This window comes from Lithobates pipiens, unplaced genomic scaffold (assembly GCF_037356315.1).
Source record: "Lithobates pipiens isolate NorthernLeopardFrog02 unplaced genomic scaffold, aLitPip1_a1.2 Scaffold_13, whole genome shotgun sequence".
Classification (NCBI taxonomy): Eukaryota; Metazoa; Chordata; class Amphibia; order Anura; family Ranidae; genus Lithobates; species Lithobates pipiens.
The window spans coordinates 124,472,155-124,487,130 of NW_027507718.1; the positions used below are offsets into that span (position 1 = coordinate 124,472,155).

General features: G+C 43.9%; 1 protein-coding gene across 3 annotated transcripts in view; it reads right to left on the reverse strand.

Annotated features, from left to right (window-relative positions):
• Nucleotides 1-14,976, reverse strand: part of CPAMD8 (C3 and PZP like alpha-2-macroglobulin domain containing 8) — a 356,744-nt gene that overhangs the window by 12,135 nt on the left and 329,633 nt on the right. The window contains exons 41-42 of one of the 3 annotated variants that reach the window (XM_077475515.1): nucleotides 14,590-14,655; nucleotides 3,073-3,241 (exon numbers count right to left, since the gene is read on the reverse strand). In XM_077475515.1, coding sequence (XP_077331641.1) covers nucleotides 3,073-3,241; nucleotides 14,590-14,655 — 235 coding nt within the window. Of the gene's footprint in view, nucleotides 1-3,072; nucleotides 3,245-14,589; nucleotides 14,656-14,976 lie in introns of all 3 variants that reach the window. The other 2 variants (XM_077475514.1, XM_077475516.1) reach the window with 2 other exon arrangements.

The following is a 14,976-nucleotide window of genomic DNA, read 5'->3' on the forward strand; positions in this document are numbered from 1 at the left end:
GAGGGACACATGAATTCAGAAACAGTTGGGACAGGACAGGACAGGGAAACTGCTAATAACCAAGGATATGCCTCAGAGAAGCAACCTGATGCTTAGACCAGGGCAGAAGAGATCACGGCCAAGGGGAATGACTCCACCTAAAATAACACTGATCCTATTAAAACACGTGGAACAAGATAACTACCCCCAAAAAAAGAAACAGATTAACAACATTATGGGGTCAAGAAAAATTAACACAGGGACCTAGAAGAACGGGCACCTGGAGGGAACCTAGCAAAGAATAGTTCCATGAGAGAAAGACGAGTGGGTCTATACACTGGCACACAGGAAAGGAAGGTCCCACAATAAGAATGAGGTTTCTAGCCAACCAATTCTGCAATTAGATATTCAAGGAATGTGAAAACCTTCAGAGCATAATATCCTAAAATGACCCCTGAGACTGGTAGAAAACCCAACCATGAAAGAAAGAGGGAGTAGGCTGTACAAGAGGTACCTCTAAAGGGTAGGCAGGGATGAAGTCATACTGCAACCCTATCCTGGTACCTGTGAACACCTGGAAAACAAGAGGACGAGCAAGACCCATCCACTTTAACACCTAGAGGAATCTCTGGGGCCTGACTGAGGAATTCTGCAGGACTTGCCTAACCTAGATCCAGGACATGGTTATAAGAATTATCTGACCCTCCTGGACCACTGAAGGATTTACAGTTATGAAACAAGGGGCAAGAACCTTAACAACGCTACTAAGAACATTCACCTGATTAGGGACAGAACCAAGGAAAGGATCTGGAAGAACCTCCTGAAAAGGATGCAGATCAGCCACAGAAGGAAGACCTATTTCCAAGTGATCAAGTCCGCTGAAGGTCTCCAGACATACTCAATCCTCAACAGGGGCTATCTCTGTAGCTGGATCTCAGCATGTTCTGCTGGCTGAAAGACTAGGGGAGTACAGAGCCCTCTAGTGATGGATTTATTCTGCCATGAAAGAGATGAAAAGCACCCATGTGTGCAAACCTGTCCCTTTGGTGTGGAGAGCCCCAGATAAGGAGGGCCAGAGGGCAATGCATTGTGTCTAAGAAAGACAGTGCGGCTGAGGGTAGCACTACCAGCATTATGCAGTGTAGGTACCAGGCAACTTGTCCTGTTTCAGGGAGAATGACCAAACCTTCCCAAAGATGGAGGTTCTGCAACACGAAAAGTGATGCCCAACAAAGGCCAGGTCAGCAATCAAACTTACAGTGGGATCCCTCCGATGAAGCAGAGACCATCTGTGCTGAGGAAACTCCCAGAACATCCTGGTAAGTGGAATTCCATCTGGGGTTGGGTGGGGGGAACCTAGCTACAGCCTAGAAGACTGACAGGTCAGCACCCAAATGGCAGCTACCCATGAACTTGTCGGATGTATAAACAGCCTCCCCACTTGTAGAACAAGGGGCCCCCCCTTCATGCAGAAGGCTTATCAGAGAGGTTAGTTTACCTCTGGCTTTGAGCCCTATGGGAGTTAGGTTCTGAGGACTTATGGGTACCTGCTGCAAAAATAGATAAAAGGGGAAGAGTGGAATTCCTCTAGCCCTCCTCTGACCACCTGTGGCATCGTTTATAATAGTGTCAAGAGCAGAGTCTGCCAGACAATCCGCCCATGTGTGGTCTCTGGCGGACTTTTTTCCCCCAAAAGTCCGGCGCACTTAGAAAGAAGTTTTGACGCAAAATTGTCCGGGGGACTCGGCAGTCCGGCGGACAATCCGGCTGTCTGTGTGCTAGTCCGCCGGACTTTTGAAATGAACGGACTTGCCTGCACACGGAGGAAAGTCCGTTCATTTTGAACACGGCTCCAGGTAGACGGGACTAGTGAAGGAGGTAAATGTCGCCGCCTCCTTCGGCGAGATTGACACGTCGCTGGCCCCGTCACCTGGTATGGACTTAAAGGGGAAGCCCTACGCCGAAAAAACGGCGTGGGGGTCCCCCCAAGTTCCATTTGAGACCCTTATCTGAGCACGCAGCCCGGCCGGTCAGGAAAGGGGGTAGGGACGAGTGAGCGCCCCCTCCTGAGCAGTACCAGGCTGCGTGCCCTCAACATGGGGGAGTGCTTAAAAAGTCTGGTCGTGTGTGGGCAGGTCCGCTCGTTCGGAAAGACCGGTGGACCTCCACTTCAAAGTCCGGAGGTTTGTCCGCCTGACTAAGTCCACCAGATAGTCCGATCGTGTGTACGCGGCATAACTGTCAGTGATTTCCAAAAAAAAGGGAGCACACCTTCAACCGATATAGTGGTATTCCTGTTAAGGAGGATCATTGGTTTGTCCCAAGGGAAACAGAGCACAGATTTACAAATTCTTCCAAGTTCCTCAACACTCTTATGCCGCATACACACGGTCTTATCGAACCGTGTCGTCAGATAATCAGACTGTGTGTGGTATGCATCGGACGGATTCCGTCCGAATCTCCGTCTGACCCAATTTTCCAACATGTTGGAAATATTTCCCGACCAACTGGGCCGGTCGGACGTAATCCGATCATGTGTAGAGAATTTTGAGCGGACCAAGTGCCACGCATGCTCAGATCAAATTCCTACATCAAAGCTATTGGCTACTAGCCTGAATCTAGTCCCATCGTAACGAAATTACCTCATCATGTTCTGAAAGATCGGATTTTTCGACAACTTAGTCCGACCGTGTGTATGCAACAGTTTCGGACACAATCCGTCAGACTAAATCTGACGGACAAAATACGACGGATTTGGTTGTGGAAATCTCCGACCGTGTGTACAGGGGCTTAGTAGGGGCCAAGCAGTAGTGTTGCTATGATTGGGAACGCAAAATGGTAAAAAATTATACTGGAAAAATGTTCGTCATCAGTGGCTGCAACTGCTGATCAGTGTATTCTGACTGGACAGATGAGTTATATGGGGGCTGGCTTACAGTCTGTTTGCTAATGTCCCAAACTCCTTTAGATGGCAGTATAATCCCATTGTTTTTTGTGTTCCCTTAAGGAATGATATAGAAAGAGAGCTTAAATTAATCAAAGCGACTGTACCAAGTCAATGCATTTAAAGCAAAAAGCAGTCCTAAAAATTACCATTCTGTGGTGGTTGCGAATGTATCTGCTGTGCCCTCGGCTATATTTGCCACTGTTGTGAGATGCACTGCAATTTCAAGACCATCTTCATTCTCAGAGCCATAAGGCTCTGTCTCATACTCATAAGAGTAATAGGAATCCTCTGATTGATGAACAGGTATCTCTTCTTCTGCTGGAAAAAAATATTAGGAGAAATTAGTATTATTACATATGGTTGCATTGAAATCTTTAACAAACGTTACAAAGTAAAACAAATCTGTATATCTCAAAAGACAAGTCCAAGGAGTATTGAGTATGAATCAGCACTTGGTGTCTTATAGGTATTGGATACTTCAATTGCCCATTTTCAGAAAAAAACACTGGTGGGAGGTGGTTTTTAGGGATGGTCCCGACGTTCGAATCTAATGCAAGTTTGACTCAAACATCGTGTTTTTGTTCGCAAGTGAACCTGAACATGTGGGGCATTCGCGGCAAATTCGAGCACAGCGGAGCGCCCCATAATGCACAGCAAGATCGCCATGCACTGATGGCTTCTGATTGCCCAAAGCAGGCACCTGACCTGCATGCTTTGGCCAATCACAGCACGATCTACTGTGAGAGCCATGATTAGCCAAAGACTGGGTGCCTTTGGCCAATCATGGCTCAGGGGGCTAAGTCCACGCCACAAAGATTAGAGGAACTGAATTTATTCACTCTTGATAAGAGGAGATTAAGGGGGGATATGATCAACATGTACAAATATATAAGGGGTCCATATAGTGAACTTGGTGTTGAGTTATTCACTTTACAGTCAACAAAGAGGATAAGGGGGCACTCTTGACGTCTAGAGGAAAAGAGATTTCATCTCCAAATACAGAAAGGTTTCTTCACAGTAAGAGCTGTGAAAATGTGAAATAGACTCCCTGCAGAGGTGGTTCTGGCCAGCTCAGTGGATTGCTTTAAGAAGGGCCTGGATTGTTTCCTAAGTGTACATAATATAATTGGGTACTAACATTTATAGGTAAAGTTGATCCAGGGAAAATCCGATTGCCTCGGGAGATCAGAAAGGAATTTTTTCCCCTGCTTTAGCAAATTGGATCATGCTCTGCTGTTTTTTTTTGCCTTCCTCTGGATCAACTGTGGGTATAGAATTGGGTATATGGGATTGTATGATATTATTTTTTTTTTTTTTTGTGGTTGAACTGGATGGTCTTTTTTCTACCTGACAAACTATGTAACATACTATATAAGGCTGCTTACACTGCGGCCTTATGTAGTGTGATACATGGAGGTGATTGAGAGAACTTGAGCTAGATTAGGCAGGTTAGTGGCATGCAGGCAGTTTAATAAATAAATAAATACACACACACACACTGTAGTCAGACTATATATACAGTGCAGACAGTGTATTAATATATATATATATATATATATATATATATATACCGTGTAGTATATACAGTATCTCACAAAAGTGTGTACACCCCTCACATTTTTGTAAATATTGTATTATATCTTTTCATGTGACAACACTGAAGAAATGACACGTTGCAACAATGTAAAGTAGTTAGTGTACAGTTTGTATAACAGTTTAAATTTGCTGTCCCCTCAGAATAACTCAACACACAGCTATTAATGTCTAAACCGCTGGCAACAAAAGTGAGTAGACCCCTAAGTGAAAATGTCCAAATTGGGCCCAAAGTGTCAATATTTTGTGTGGCCACCACTATTTTCCAGCACTGCCTTAACCCTCTTGGCCATAGAGTTCACCAGAGCATCAGAGATTGCCACTGAAGTCCTTTTCCACGACGACATCACAGAGCTGGTGGATGTTAGAGACCTTGAGCTCCTCCACCTTCCAATTGAGGATTCCCCACAGATGCCCAATAGGGTTTAGGTCTGGAGACATGCTTGGCCAGTCCATTACCTTTACCCTCAGCTTCTTTAGCAAGGCAGTGGTCGTCTTGGAGGTGTGTACCCTCAATGAACTGTAGATCCCCAGTGTCGGCAGCACTCATGCAGCCCCAGACCATGACACTCCCACCACCATGCTTGACTGTAGGCAGGACACACTTGTCTTTTTACTCTTCACCTGGTTGCCGCCACACACGCTTGACACCATCTGAACCACATAAGTTTATCTTGGTCTCATCAGACCACAGCATATGGTTCCAGTAATCCATGTCCTTAGTCTGCTTGTCTTCAGCAAACTGTTTGTGGGCTTTTTTTTGTGCATGATCTTTAGAAGAGGCTTCCTTCTTGGACGACAGCCATGCAGACCACTTTGACGCAGTGTGCAGCGTTTGGTCTGAGCACTGACAGACTGACCCCCTACCCCTTCAATCCCTACAGCAATGCTGGCAGCTGCAATGCTGGCAGCACTTTATTTCCCAAAGATAACCTCTGGATATGACGCTGAGCACGTGCACCTTAAGTTCTTTAGTCGACCATGACGAGGCCTGTTCTGAGTGGAACCTGTCCTGTTAAACTGCTAGGACATGTATCATACATGTGTATGTCCCCATACACTTTATGACAATAACTTGCATATAAGCCTTTAAAATTAGCACTTTTGATTTTTCATGTTTGTGCCCCATAGACTTTAATAGTGTTCACATTTTGGCTCAAACTTTTTGCCTGTTCTAATGTGAACTGAACCGGGGGGTGTTCAGCTCATCCCTAGTGGTTTTGGGGAAATTTCTAGATGGGTACTGTTCAGCTTTAAAGTATCTTAAGCCAAACCTTTTTCAGTTTTGGATAGCATAGGTAAGGGTGAAAAACTCATCACATTTTTTGCCAGCTGTTTTTGGGGGATATTCCTTCATATCCTGTTTTAAAGACACAACAGGATGTGGGAGAAAGTTTCTCCAACATTAGGAAAATTCTCTCTGAGACAGTTCAACAAGTGTCCTCATTGGAAGATTTACCCTTTTTTCCTATATCAGTGACAACTCCAAAGCATGGATTTTACCTCACTTTCAGTCCTAGTGACAATGATCGCTAAGAGAGGTGGTGAATCTCCACAGTGGGGACACAGACAGAAATAATAACCTCAAAAAGAACATACTCAAAGAGGTGCTGGAAACTTGCGAGTTTAATCAGATAAAGGAAATCTTCAAGCAAACTCAATAGATTTGGTGAGGCGGTATCAAAGCTTCCCTCAATGAGCACCGAACAGTATCTCAAACTAGAATGAAAAAGTTTAAGATAATTATTTGCCAACAAATAAAATTAATATAAAAACAGCCAATGAGTCTTGGGAGCAACTCAACTCCCCCTTTATCGGGGCACAACCCTGAAATGAGGGATTGATTGGTTCTAATGTAGATCTAGTCACTGTTGTCTCTGAGTCAATCCAAGCTTTATACTGTTGAGTCCTGATGAAGGGGAAGTAGTTGTTTATCCAAAATGCTTGGCTGCTTTTATGATTTATTTGCCAACAACAAAAATTATCTTGGACTCTTTCATTCAGTTTTGGTCTGGCACTGCATTCTGCATTTCTATGGTTTAAGAAATAAAAACCTGATAGAGGTGCTAACCCTTACCTAACTCTATCCAAAATTTTAAACAAAAGATTTGGCTTTAGACACACTTAAGCCTTCCATCTTTGACTTTGTTTCCAACAAGCACTTGATCCATCTCTCTCTTCTCTAGTTGCTTTCCTGTGTGGCACTGTTGATGGATTTCATCTACTTTTTCTGCTTCTTATTGGAGTTTTTTTCTTTTTTCTCTGTTTTAGTTTTGTATCTTAATGTTGTTAGTCCCTGTGTCCCCTTATGTCAGCTCCAGGTTCTGTTTCTAGTTCTGTTGTCAGAAAGGCAATCTAAAAGGCTCCATACTGTTAGTGCCCTCAAGTCCATCCTCCCCAGGAGAGGCTCTGGAGAACACCAGACTCTCCCAGATCTTTCATCTCAGTAATAACCTTTCACTGTCTCTGTCTCAAGCAAAGGTCCTACGGAACGAGTCCGTCGGACAATTCGATTGTGTGTGGGCTTCATCGGACCTTTGCTTGCCAAAAATCTGGCAGACTTTAGAAATAGAACTGTAGAAATGTTTAAAATTTTTCCACCGGAACTCCGCCGGACCGAGAAATACGTTCATGTGTATGCTAGTCCGACGGACAAAAACTGACGCTAGGGCAGCTATTGGCTACTGGCTATGAACTTCCTTATTCTAGTCCGGTCGTACGTCATCACGTTCAAATCCGTCGGACTTTGGTGTGATTGTGTGTGGCCAAGTCTGTTCATTCGGAAAGACCGTTGGAACTCTGCCGAAAGTGTCCCTTGAAAAGTCCAGTCGTGTGTACGCGGCATTAGAGTTACTTTTTAGTATTGACAAAGGCCTCAGCTTTAACCAAGTTTTTGCTTGTAATATACTTTTCTATAGAATCTTTACGTGCCACAGCTACATGTTGCAATCCTTCTAGGTGTCACCAATTTCTGTTAACCCAGAGGGCTGCTGGTCATTATAGCCATTTAACTATGAAAAGAATGGATTGTGCCAGCATACAGTGCATGCGAAAAATATTCACAAAGCTTCACTTTTTCCACATTTTGTTACAAAGTTACATAGTAGGGGAGGTTGAAAAAAAAAGACACAGGTTCAACATATGTGTGTGATTATATGTCAGTATTACATTGCATATCCCTGGATGTTGCGGTCATTCAGGTGCTTAACTAGTAGTTTTTTGAAAATTATCGATGCTCTCCGCTGAGCCCACCCACTGTGGAAGGGAATTCCACATCCTTGCCGCTCTTACAGTAAAGAGCCCTCTACTTAGTTTAAGGTTAAACATCTTTTCTTCTAATTTTAATGAGTGGCCACGTGTCTTGTTAACCGCTTGCTGACCGCCTCACGCAGATATACTGCGACAGAATGGCACATACAGGCAAACTAATGTACCTGTACATTGCTCTTTAAGAGGCAGCCTGCGGGCACGTGTGCTGTGCCGACGACAAACTCCGTGAGTTGGGTCGTGGGTCCCACGGACTCAATGTCTGCGGGGATACCTGCGATTGTCTCGTGGAGAGGAAAAATAGGGAGATGCTAATGTAAACATGCATCTCCCTGTTCTGCCTAGTGACAGTGTCACTGATCTCTGCTTCCTGTGATCGGGGGCAGAGATCAGTGACATGCCACACGTAGTCATGCCCCTCCACAGTTAGAAACACTCCCCAGGACACACGTAACCCCTTAACTGCCCCCTAGTGTTTAACCCCTTTACTGCCAGTGTAATTTACACAGGAATCAGTGCATTTGTATAGCACCGATTGCTGTATAAATGACAATGGTCCCAAAAATGTGTCAAAAATGTCCGATGTGTCCGCCATAATGTCGCAGTCACAATAAAAATTGCTGATCACTGCCATTACTAGTAAAAAAAAAATATTAATAAAAATGCCATAAAACTATCCCCTAGTATTGGCCTAAACTGAGGAAAAAATGTTTTTTATATATTTTTGGGGATATTTATTATAGGAAAACGTAAAAAATAATGCATTTTTTTCAAAATTTACGCTTTTTTGTTTATAGCGCAAAAAATAAAAACGCAGGGGTGATCAAATATCACCAAAAGAAAGCTCTATTTGTGGGAAAAAAAGGACGTCAATTTTGTTTGGGAGCCACGTTGCACGACGTCAGTTGTCAGTTAAAGCGACGCAGTGCCGAATCGCAAAAAGTGCTCTGGTCTTTGGCCAGCAAAATGGTCCGGGGCTTAAGTGGTTAAACTCCCTTCCGCGAAAACATTTTATCCCTACTGTGGGGTCACCAGTACGGTATTTATAAATTGAAATCATATCCCTCTCAAGCGTCTCTTCTCCAGAGAGAATAAGTTCAGAGCTTGCAACCTTTTCTTATAATAAATATCCTCCAGACCCGTTATTAGCATAGTTGCCCTTATTTGTATTCGCTCCATTTCCAGTACATCCTGCCTGAGGACTGGTGCCTTATTCTCAAATGGATTAAATTAATTATTTTCCTCAAAATTCTACAAACAATATTTGCAACTTTATTAAAAAAAAATAAAAACACATGTACATAAGTATTCACAGTCTTTGCTCAATACTTTGTTGAAGCACCTTTGGCACCAATTACAGCCTCACGTCTTTTTGAGTATGATGCTACAAGCTTCACACACCTATTTTTAGGCAGTTTCTCCCATTCTTCTTTGCATGACCTCTCAAGCTCCATCAGATTGGATGTGGAGCGTTGGTGCACAGCCATTTTCAGATCTTCAATTGAGTTCAAGTTTGAGCTCTGGCTGGGCCACTCAAGGACATTCACGGAGTTTCCCCATAGCCACTCCTTTGTTATCTTGGCTGTGTGTTTAGGGTCATTGTCCTGTTGGAAGATGAACCTTTTCCCCAGTCTGAGGTCCAGAGCACTCTGGACCAGGTTTACATCAAGGATGTCTCTGTACATTGCTGCATTCATCTCTGCCTCAATCCTCACTAGTCTCCCAGTTCCTGCCGTGGAAAAACACACCCACACACACCCACAGCATGATGCTGCCACGACCATGCTTCACCGTAGGGATGGTATTGGCCAGTTGATGAGTGGTGCCTGGTTTCCTCCAGACATGACACTTGCCATTCAGCCCAAAGATTTCAATCTTTGCTTCATCAAACCAGATCATTTTGTTTCTCATGATCTGAGAGTCCTTCAGGTGCCTTTTGGCAAACTCCAGAAGAGCTGTCATGTGCCTTTTACTGGCCACTCTACCATACAGGCCTAATTGGTGGATTGCTGCAGAGATGGTTGTTCTTCTGGAAGGTTCTCCTCTCTCCACATAGAAACACTGGAGCTCTTTCAGAGTGACCATCAGGCTCTTGGTCACCTAAGACTAAGGCCCTTCTCCCCCGATCACTCAGTTTAACCACTTAAGGACCGCCGCATGCCAATGTACGTCATCAGAATGGCATGTACAGGCACAAGCACGTACATGTACGTGCTTGCCTTCCAGCGGATGGGGGGGGTCCGATCGGACCCCCTTCCGCTGGATGCGGCGGTCTGTTTCACTTCAGGAGCGATCCGGGATGAGGGGATGGCCGTTGGTTTCTGGCCATCCCCTCTCGATCGCTCCTGGCGAATGAGAAGCTTCCCCCGCTGTGTATTGTAAACACAGGCAGGGAGGAAGTGATGTCATTCTCCTCGGGCCGGTCTTTTTGACCGGACTACGAGGAGAAAAGAGAAAGTAAGTGTGCACCAACACTACACTGACATGTAGGTACACATAGGCACACAACCCCCCCCCGATCGCCCCCCGATCCCCCCCCCCACCTCCCAGTCACAGTGTCACTAATTGAAGTGATCATTTATTTTCTGATCACTGCATTTAGTGTCAGTTGTAAAAGTAAAAACTGTCAGGGCAGTTAGTGTTAGGTCCAGGGTAGCCCCCTACCACCCCCAATAAAGGTTTAACCCCCTGATTGCCCCTAGAGTTAACCCTTTCACCCCCTTTTGCCAGTGTCACTAAGCGATCGTTTTTCTGATCGCTGCATTAGTGTCACTGGTGCCGCTAAGTAGCTAGTTACTTTTTTTAGGTTCACCGCCAGGTTTTTATAGCGCTAGGTACCCTGATATACTACCCAATAATGGTTTTAACCCCCTGATTGCCCCTAGTTAACCCTTTCACCCCTTTTGCCAGTGTCACTAAGCGATCATTTTTATGATCGCTGCATTAGTGTCACTAGTGCCGCTAGGTAGCTAGTTATTTTTATAGGTTCACCGCCAGGTTTTTATAGCGCTAGGTACCCCCATATATTACCCAATAATGGATTTAACTCCCGATTGCCCCTAGTTAACCCTTTCACCAGCGATCACAGTATAAGTGCCACTGGTGACGCTGGTTAGCCAGTTAGTTATTTAGGTTCCCCGTCAGGTTTTTATATAGCGCCAGGGACCCCCATATACTACCTAATAAAGATTTTAACCCCCTGATTGCCCCTAGTTAACCCTTTCACCAGTGATAACCGTATAAGTGTTACGGGTGACTCTGGTTAGTTAGTTTGCTTTTTATAGCATCAGGGCATCCACCATTTATTATCCAATAAAGGTTTAACCCCCTGATCACCCGGCGGGTGATATCAATTAGGTTTTAGGGTCAGGGTCTGCGTCGCCCCAGGCAGCGCTAGGTTAGTGCCAGTACCGCTAACACCCACGCGCAAAGCATACACCTCCCGTAGTGGTATAGAATCTGAACAGATCAATATCTGATCTGATCAGATCTATACTAGCGTCCCCAGCAGTTTAGGGTTCCAAAAAAACGCATTGTTAGCAGGATCAGCCCAGATACCTGCTGGCACCTGCGTTTTGCCCCTCCGCCCAGCCCACCCAAGTGCAGTATCGATCGATCACTGTCACTTACAAAACACTAAACACATAACTGCAGCGTTCGCAGAGTCAGGCCTGATCCCTGCGATCGATAACAGTTTTTTTGGTAGCGTTTTATATTTAAATCCTGAAGGCAGTGCTTGGTTTTCGGGGTCCCGTACGTGGCTAGACTCCCAAAAAGTCCCCCACATGTGCTATCCCCGTACTCGGGAGAAGCAGCAGAATTTATTTTGGGGTGTAATTTCACTTATGCCCATAGCAAGTGTGAGCAATATATCATTTAGTGACAACTTTGTGCAAAAAAAAAAAAAAAATTGTAATATTCCTGCAACTTGTGGCAAAATATAAAATATTTCATGGACTCAACATGCCTCTCAGTAAATAGCTTGGGGTGTCTACTTTCCAAAATTGGGTCATTTGGGGGGTTTTGTGCTATTTTGGCATTTTATGGCCTTCGAAACTGTGATAGGTAGTGAGGAGTGAAATCAAAAATTTGCACCCTTAGAAATCCTGAAGGCAGTGATTGGTTTTCGGGGTGCCGTACGCGGCTAGACTCCCAAAAAGTCCCACATACGTGGTATCCCCGTACTCAGAAGCAGCAGAACATATTTTGGGGTGCAATTCCACATATAACTATGGCATGTGTGAGCAATATATCATTTAGTGACAACTTTTTGCAAACTTTTTTTTTTTTTTGTGTCATTATTGAATCACTTGGGACAAAAAAAAAATATAAATTCAATGGGCTCAACATGCCCCTCAGAAATTTCCTTGGGGTGTCTACTTTCCAAAATGGGGTCATTTGGGGGGGGTTTGTGTTATTTTGGCATTTTATGGCCTTTGAAACTGTGATAGGTAGTGAGGAGTGAAATCAAAAATTAGCTGCCTTAGAAATCCTGAAGGCAGTGATTGGTTTTCGGGGTGCCGTACGCGGCTAGACTCACAAAAAGTCCCACATATGTGGTATCCCCGTACTCAGGAGAAGCAGCAGAATATATTTTGGGGTTCAATTCCACATATAACTATGGCATGTGTGAGCAATATATCATTTAGTGACAACTTCTTGTAAACTTTATTTTTTATTTTTTTTGTGTCATTATTCAATCACTTGGGACAAAAAAAAATATTCAATGGGCTCAACATGCCCCTCAGCAATTTCCTTGGGGTGTCTACTTTCCAAAATGGGGTCCTTTGGGGGGGGGGGGGGTTTGTACTGCCCTGCCATTTTAGTACCTCAAGAAATTAGATAGGCAGTCAAATTAAAAGCTGTGTAAATTCCAGAAAATGTACTCTAGTTTGTAGACGCTATAACTTTTGCGCAAACCAATAAATATACGCTTATTGACATTTTTTTTACTAAAGACATGTGGCTGAATAAATTTTGCCCTAAATGTATGACTAAAATTGAGTTTATTCGATTTTTCTTATAACAAAAAGTAGAAAATATCTTTTTTTCTTGAAATTTTTCTTTCTTCTTTTTGTCTTTTTCCATTTATATCGCAAAAAGTAAAAATTGCAGAGGCAATCAAATACCATCAAAAGAAAGCTCTATTTGTGGGAAGAAAAGGACGCAAATTTTGTTTGTATACAACATTGCATGACCGCGCAATTACCAGTTAAAGCAGTGCAGTGCGAAATTGTAAAAAGACCTCTGGTCCTTAGGCTGACAATTGGTCCGGGGCTGAAGTGTTTAACTGGGCGGCCTGCTCTAGGAAGAGTCCTGGTGGTTCCAAACTTATTCCATTTTCGGATGATGAAAATGTGCTCGTTGGGACCTTCAATGCTGCAGGCAATTCCTGGGAATTCATGGCTTGATTTGTGCTCTGACATGCACTGTTAACTGTAGGACCTTATATGGACAGGTGTGTGCCTTTCCAAATCATCTCCAATCAACTGAATTTACCACAGGTTTTCAGTCAAGTTGTAGAAACAACTCAAGGATGATCAGTGGAAACAGGATGCACCTGAGCTAAAATTTAGTGCCATGACAAAGGCTGTGAATACTTATGTACATGTGATTTTTTTCATTTTTAATAAATTTGCAAAGATTTTAAACAAACGTCTATCATGTTGTCATTATGGTGTATTGTTTGTAGAATTTTGAGAAACATAATGAATTTAATCCATATTGGAATAAGGCTGTAACACAGGGGTGCCCAACCAGTGGCCCGCGGAGCCCTCTGATGTGGCCCGCGACCTCCTGCTCTGGGATGGCTGGTTAGCAAGCCCAGCTTGAGGGTTCCTGACCCGGCATCCCAGAGCATTAGTGTTGTGAATGAAGCCAGTGGTAGAGGAAGCAAGCGGCTGCGTAGCAGAGACACATAAGACGATGCTTCCTGTATAGCCTCACCTCCTGTCACAGGCAGAGTGATACCAAGTGCACTCTGCCTGGAAAAGTAACAGTTGGCAAGACCCAAATTGAATACTGTTATCAAAGGTATGTTTAATACTATAATCACAGTGTATATATGGGCATATCTGTTCTGCAGTGGTTACCGGGCTGCTTTCAAACTAATCGGCAGATGCACTGCACCTATGGGTTGCCTGCACTGAGCCATAGACCTCTGTTAATACCTACGGGTTTGGTGCACTTTCAGAAAGTGCACCACGCCTGCAGGAAATAATAGAAAGTGCAGCTAACCCACACGAAAGCCAGCGGTGCACTGCTCTGGGTAAACCACAGCACATCAGTGTGAAAACAGCCTTAGGCCCCTTTCACACGATCGGTCCGACCCAATCAGACCTTCCATTGACCTCTAAGGAGCGGCAAATGTAAAAAGACTTGTGTCCGTTTACACCTGCATACCTTCAATCCGATCCGCTAAAAGAAAAAAAAACTGAAGGGGATCTGTCCCCTTCCATCTAGGCGGATCGGAGGGCCCATAGAGTAGTAGAGTACAGTGGGCTGTGTCTGTGTCCGCTCTGCATATGCCCTCTCTGCTCATTGTGGCCCGCGACCTGTTACCAAGTCGCTTAAGTGGCCCTTGCTCTTCAAAAGATTGGGCACCCCTGCTATAACATAACAAAACGTGGAAAAAGTGAAGCGCTGTGAATATTTTCCGGGTGCACTGTAACCAATTTTTCCTATTGGGAACAAGAAGACTGCACATTCTATTTAACGTACTGCATGTGGTGTTAATTAACACATGTTCTATTAAAACATGTGGTCTCCTAATGAAGAAAGATAAAAATGGGTATGCAATATACCAGTTTTCTCTTGAAATGGTTCTGGTAATGTAACACTGTCAGTTTCCTCTTCGGAGGTATTTTCTTCTGCAGAAAAAAAAGGGTATGCTATTATAGAACAGGAAAAAAAAAACACATGAAGACTTTTAAAGAACAAACACAATACATGATTTGATAAGATGTGTAAAGTGCAATGTACTTTTTCCTATGTGCACATTTCAGTTAAAAATAAAAATCAGCCCAAAGAATATATGCACAAGACTTTTCCAAGGTTAAACTCTGTTTTGTGTTGTTGTTGGCCACCTGCTTAAAAATGCCTTGTAATCTGCCTTGCTACCACTAATCTGATGTTTGGGAAGTATCATCCCCTGCTTAATTTGAAATGGCGATGTGGAATTCATGATCCCA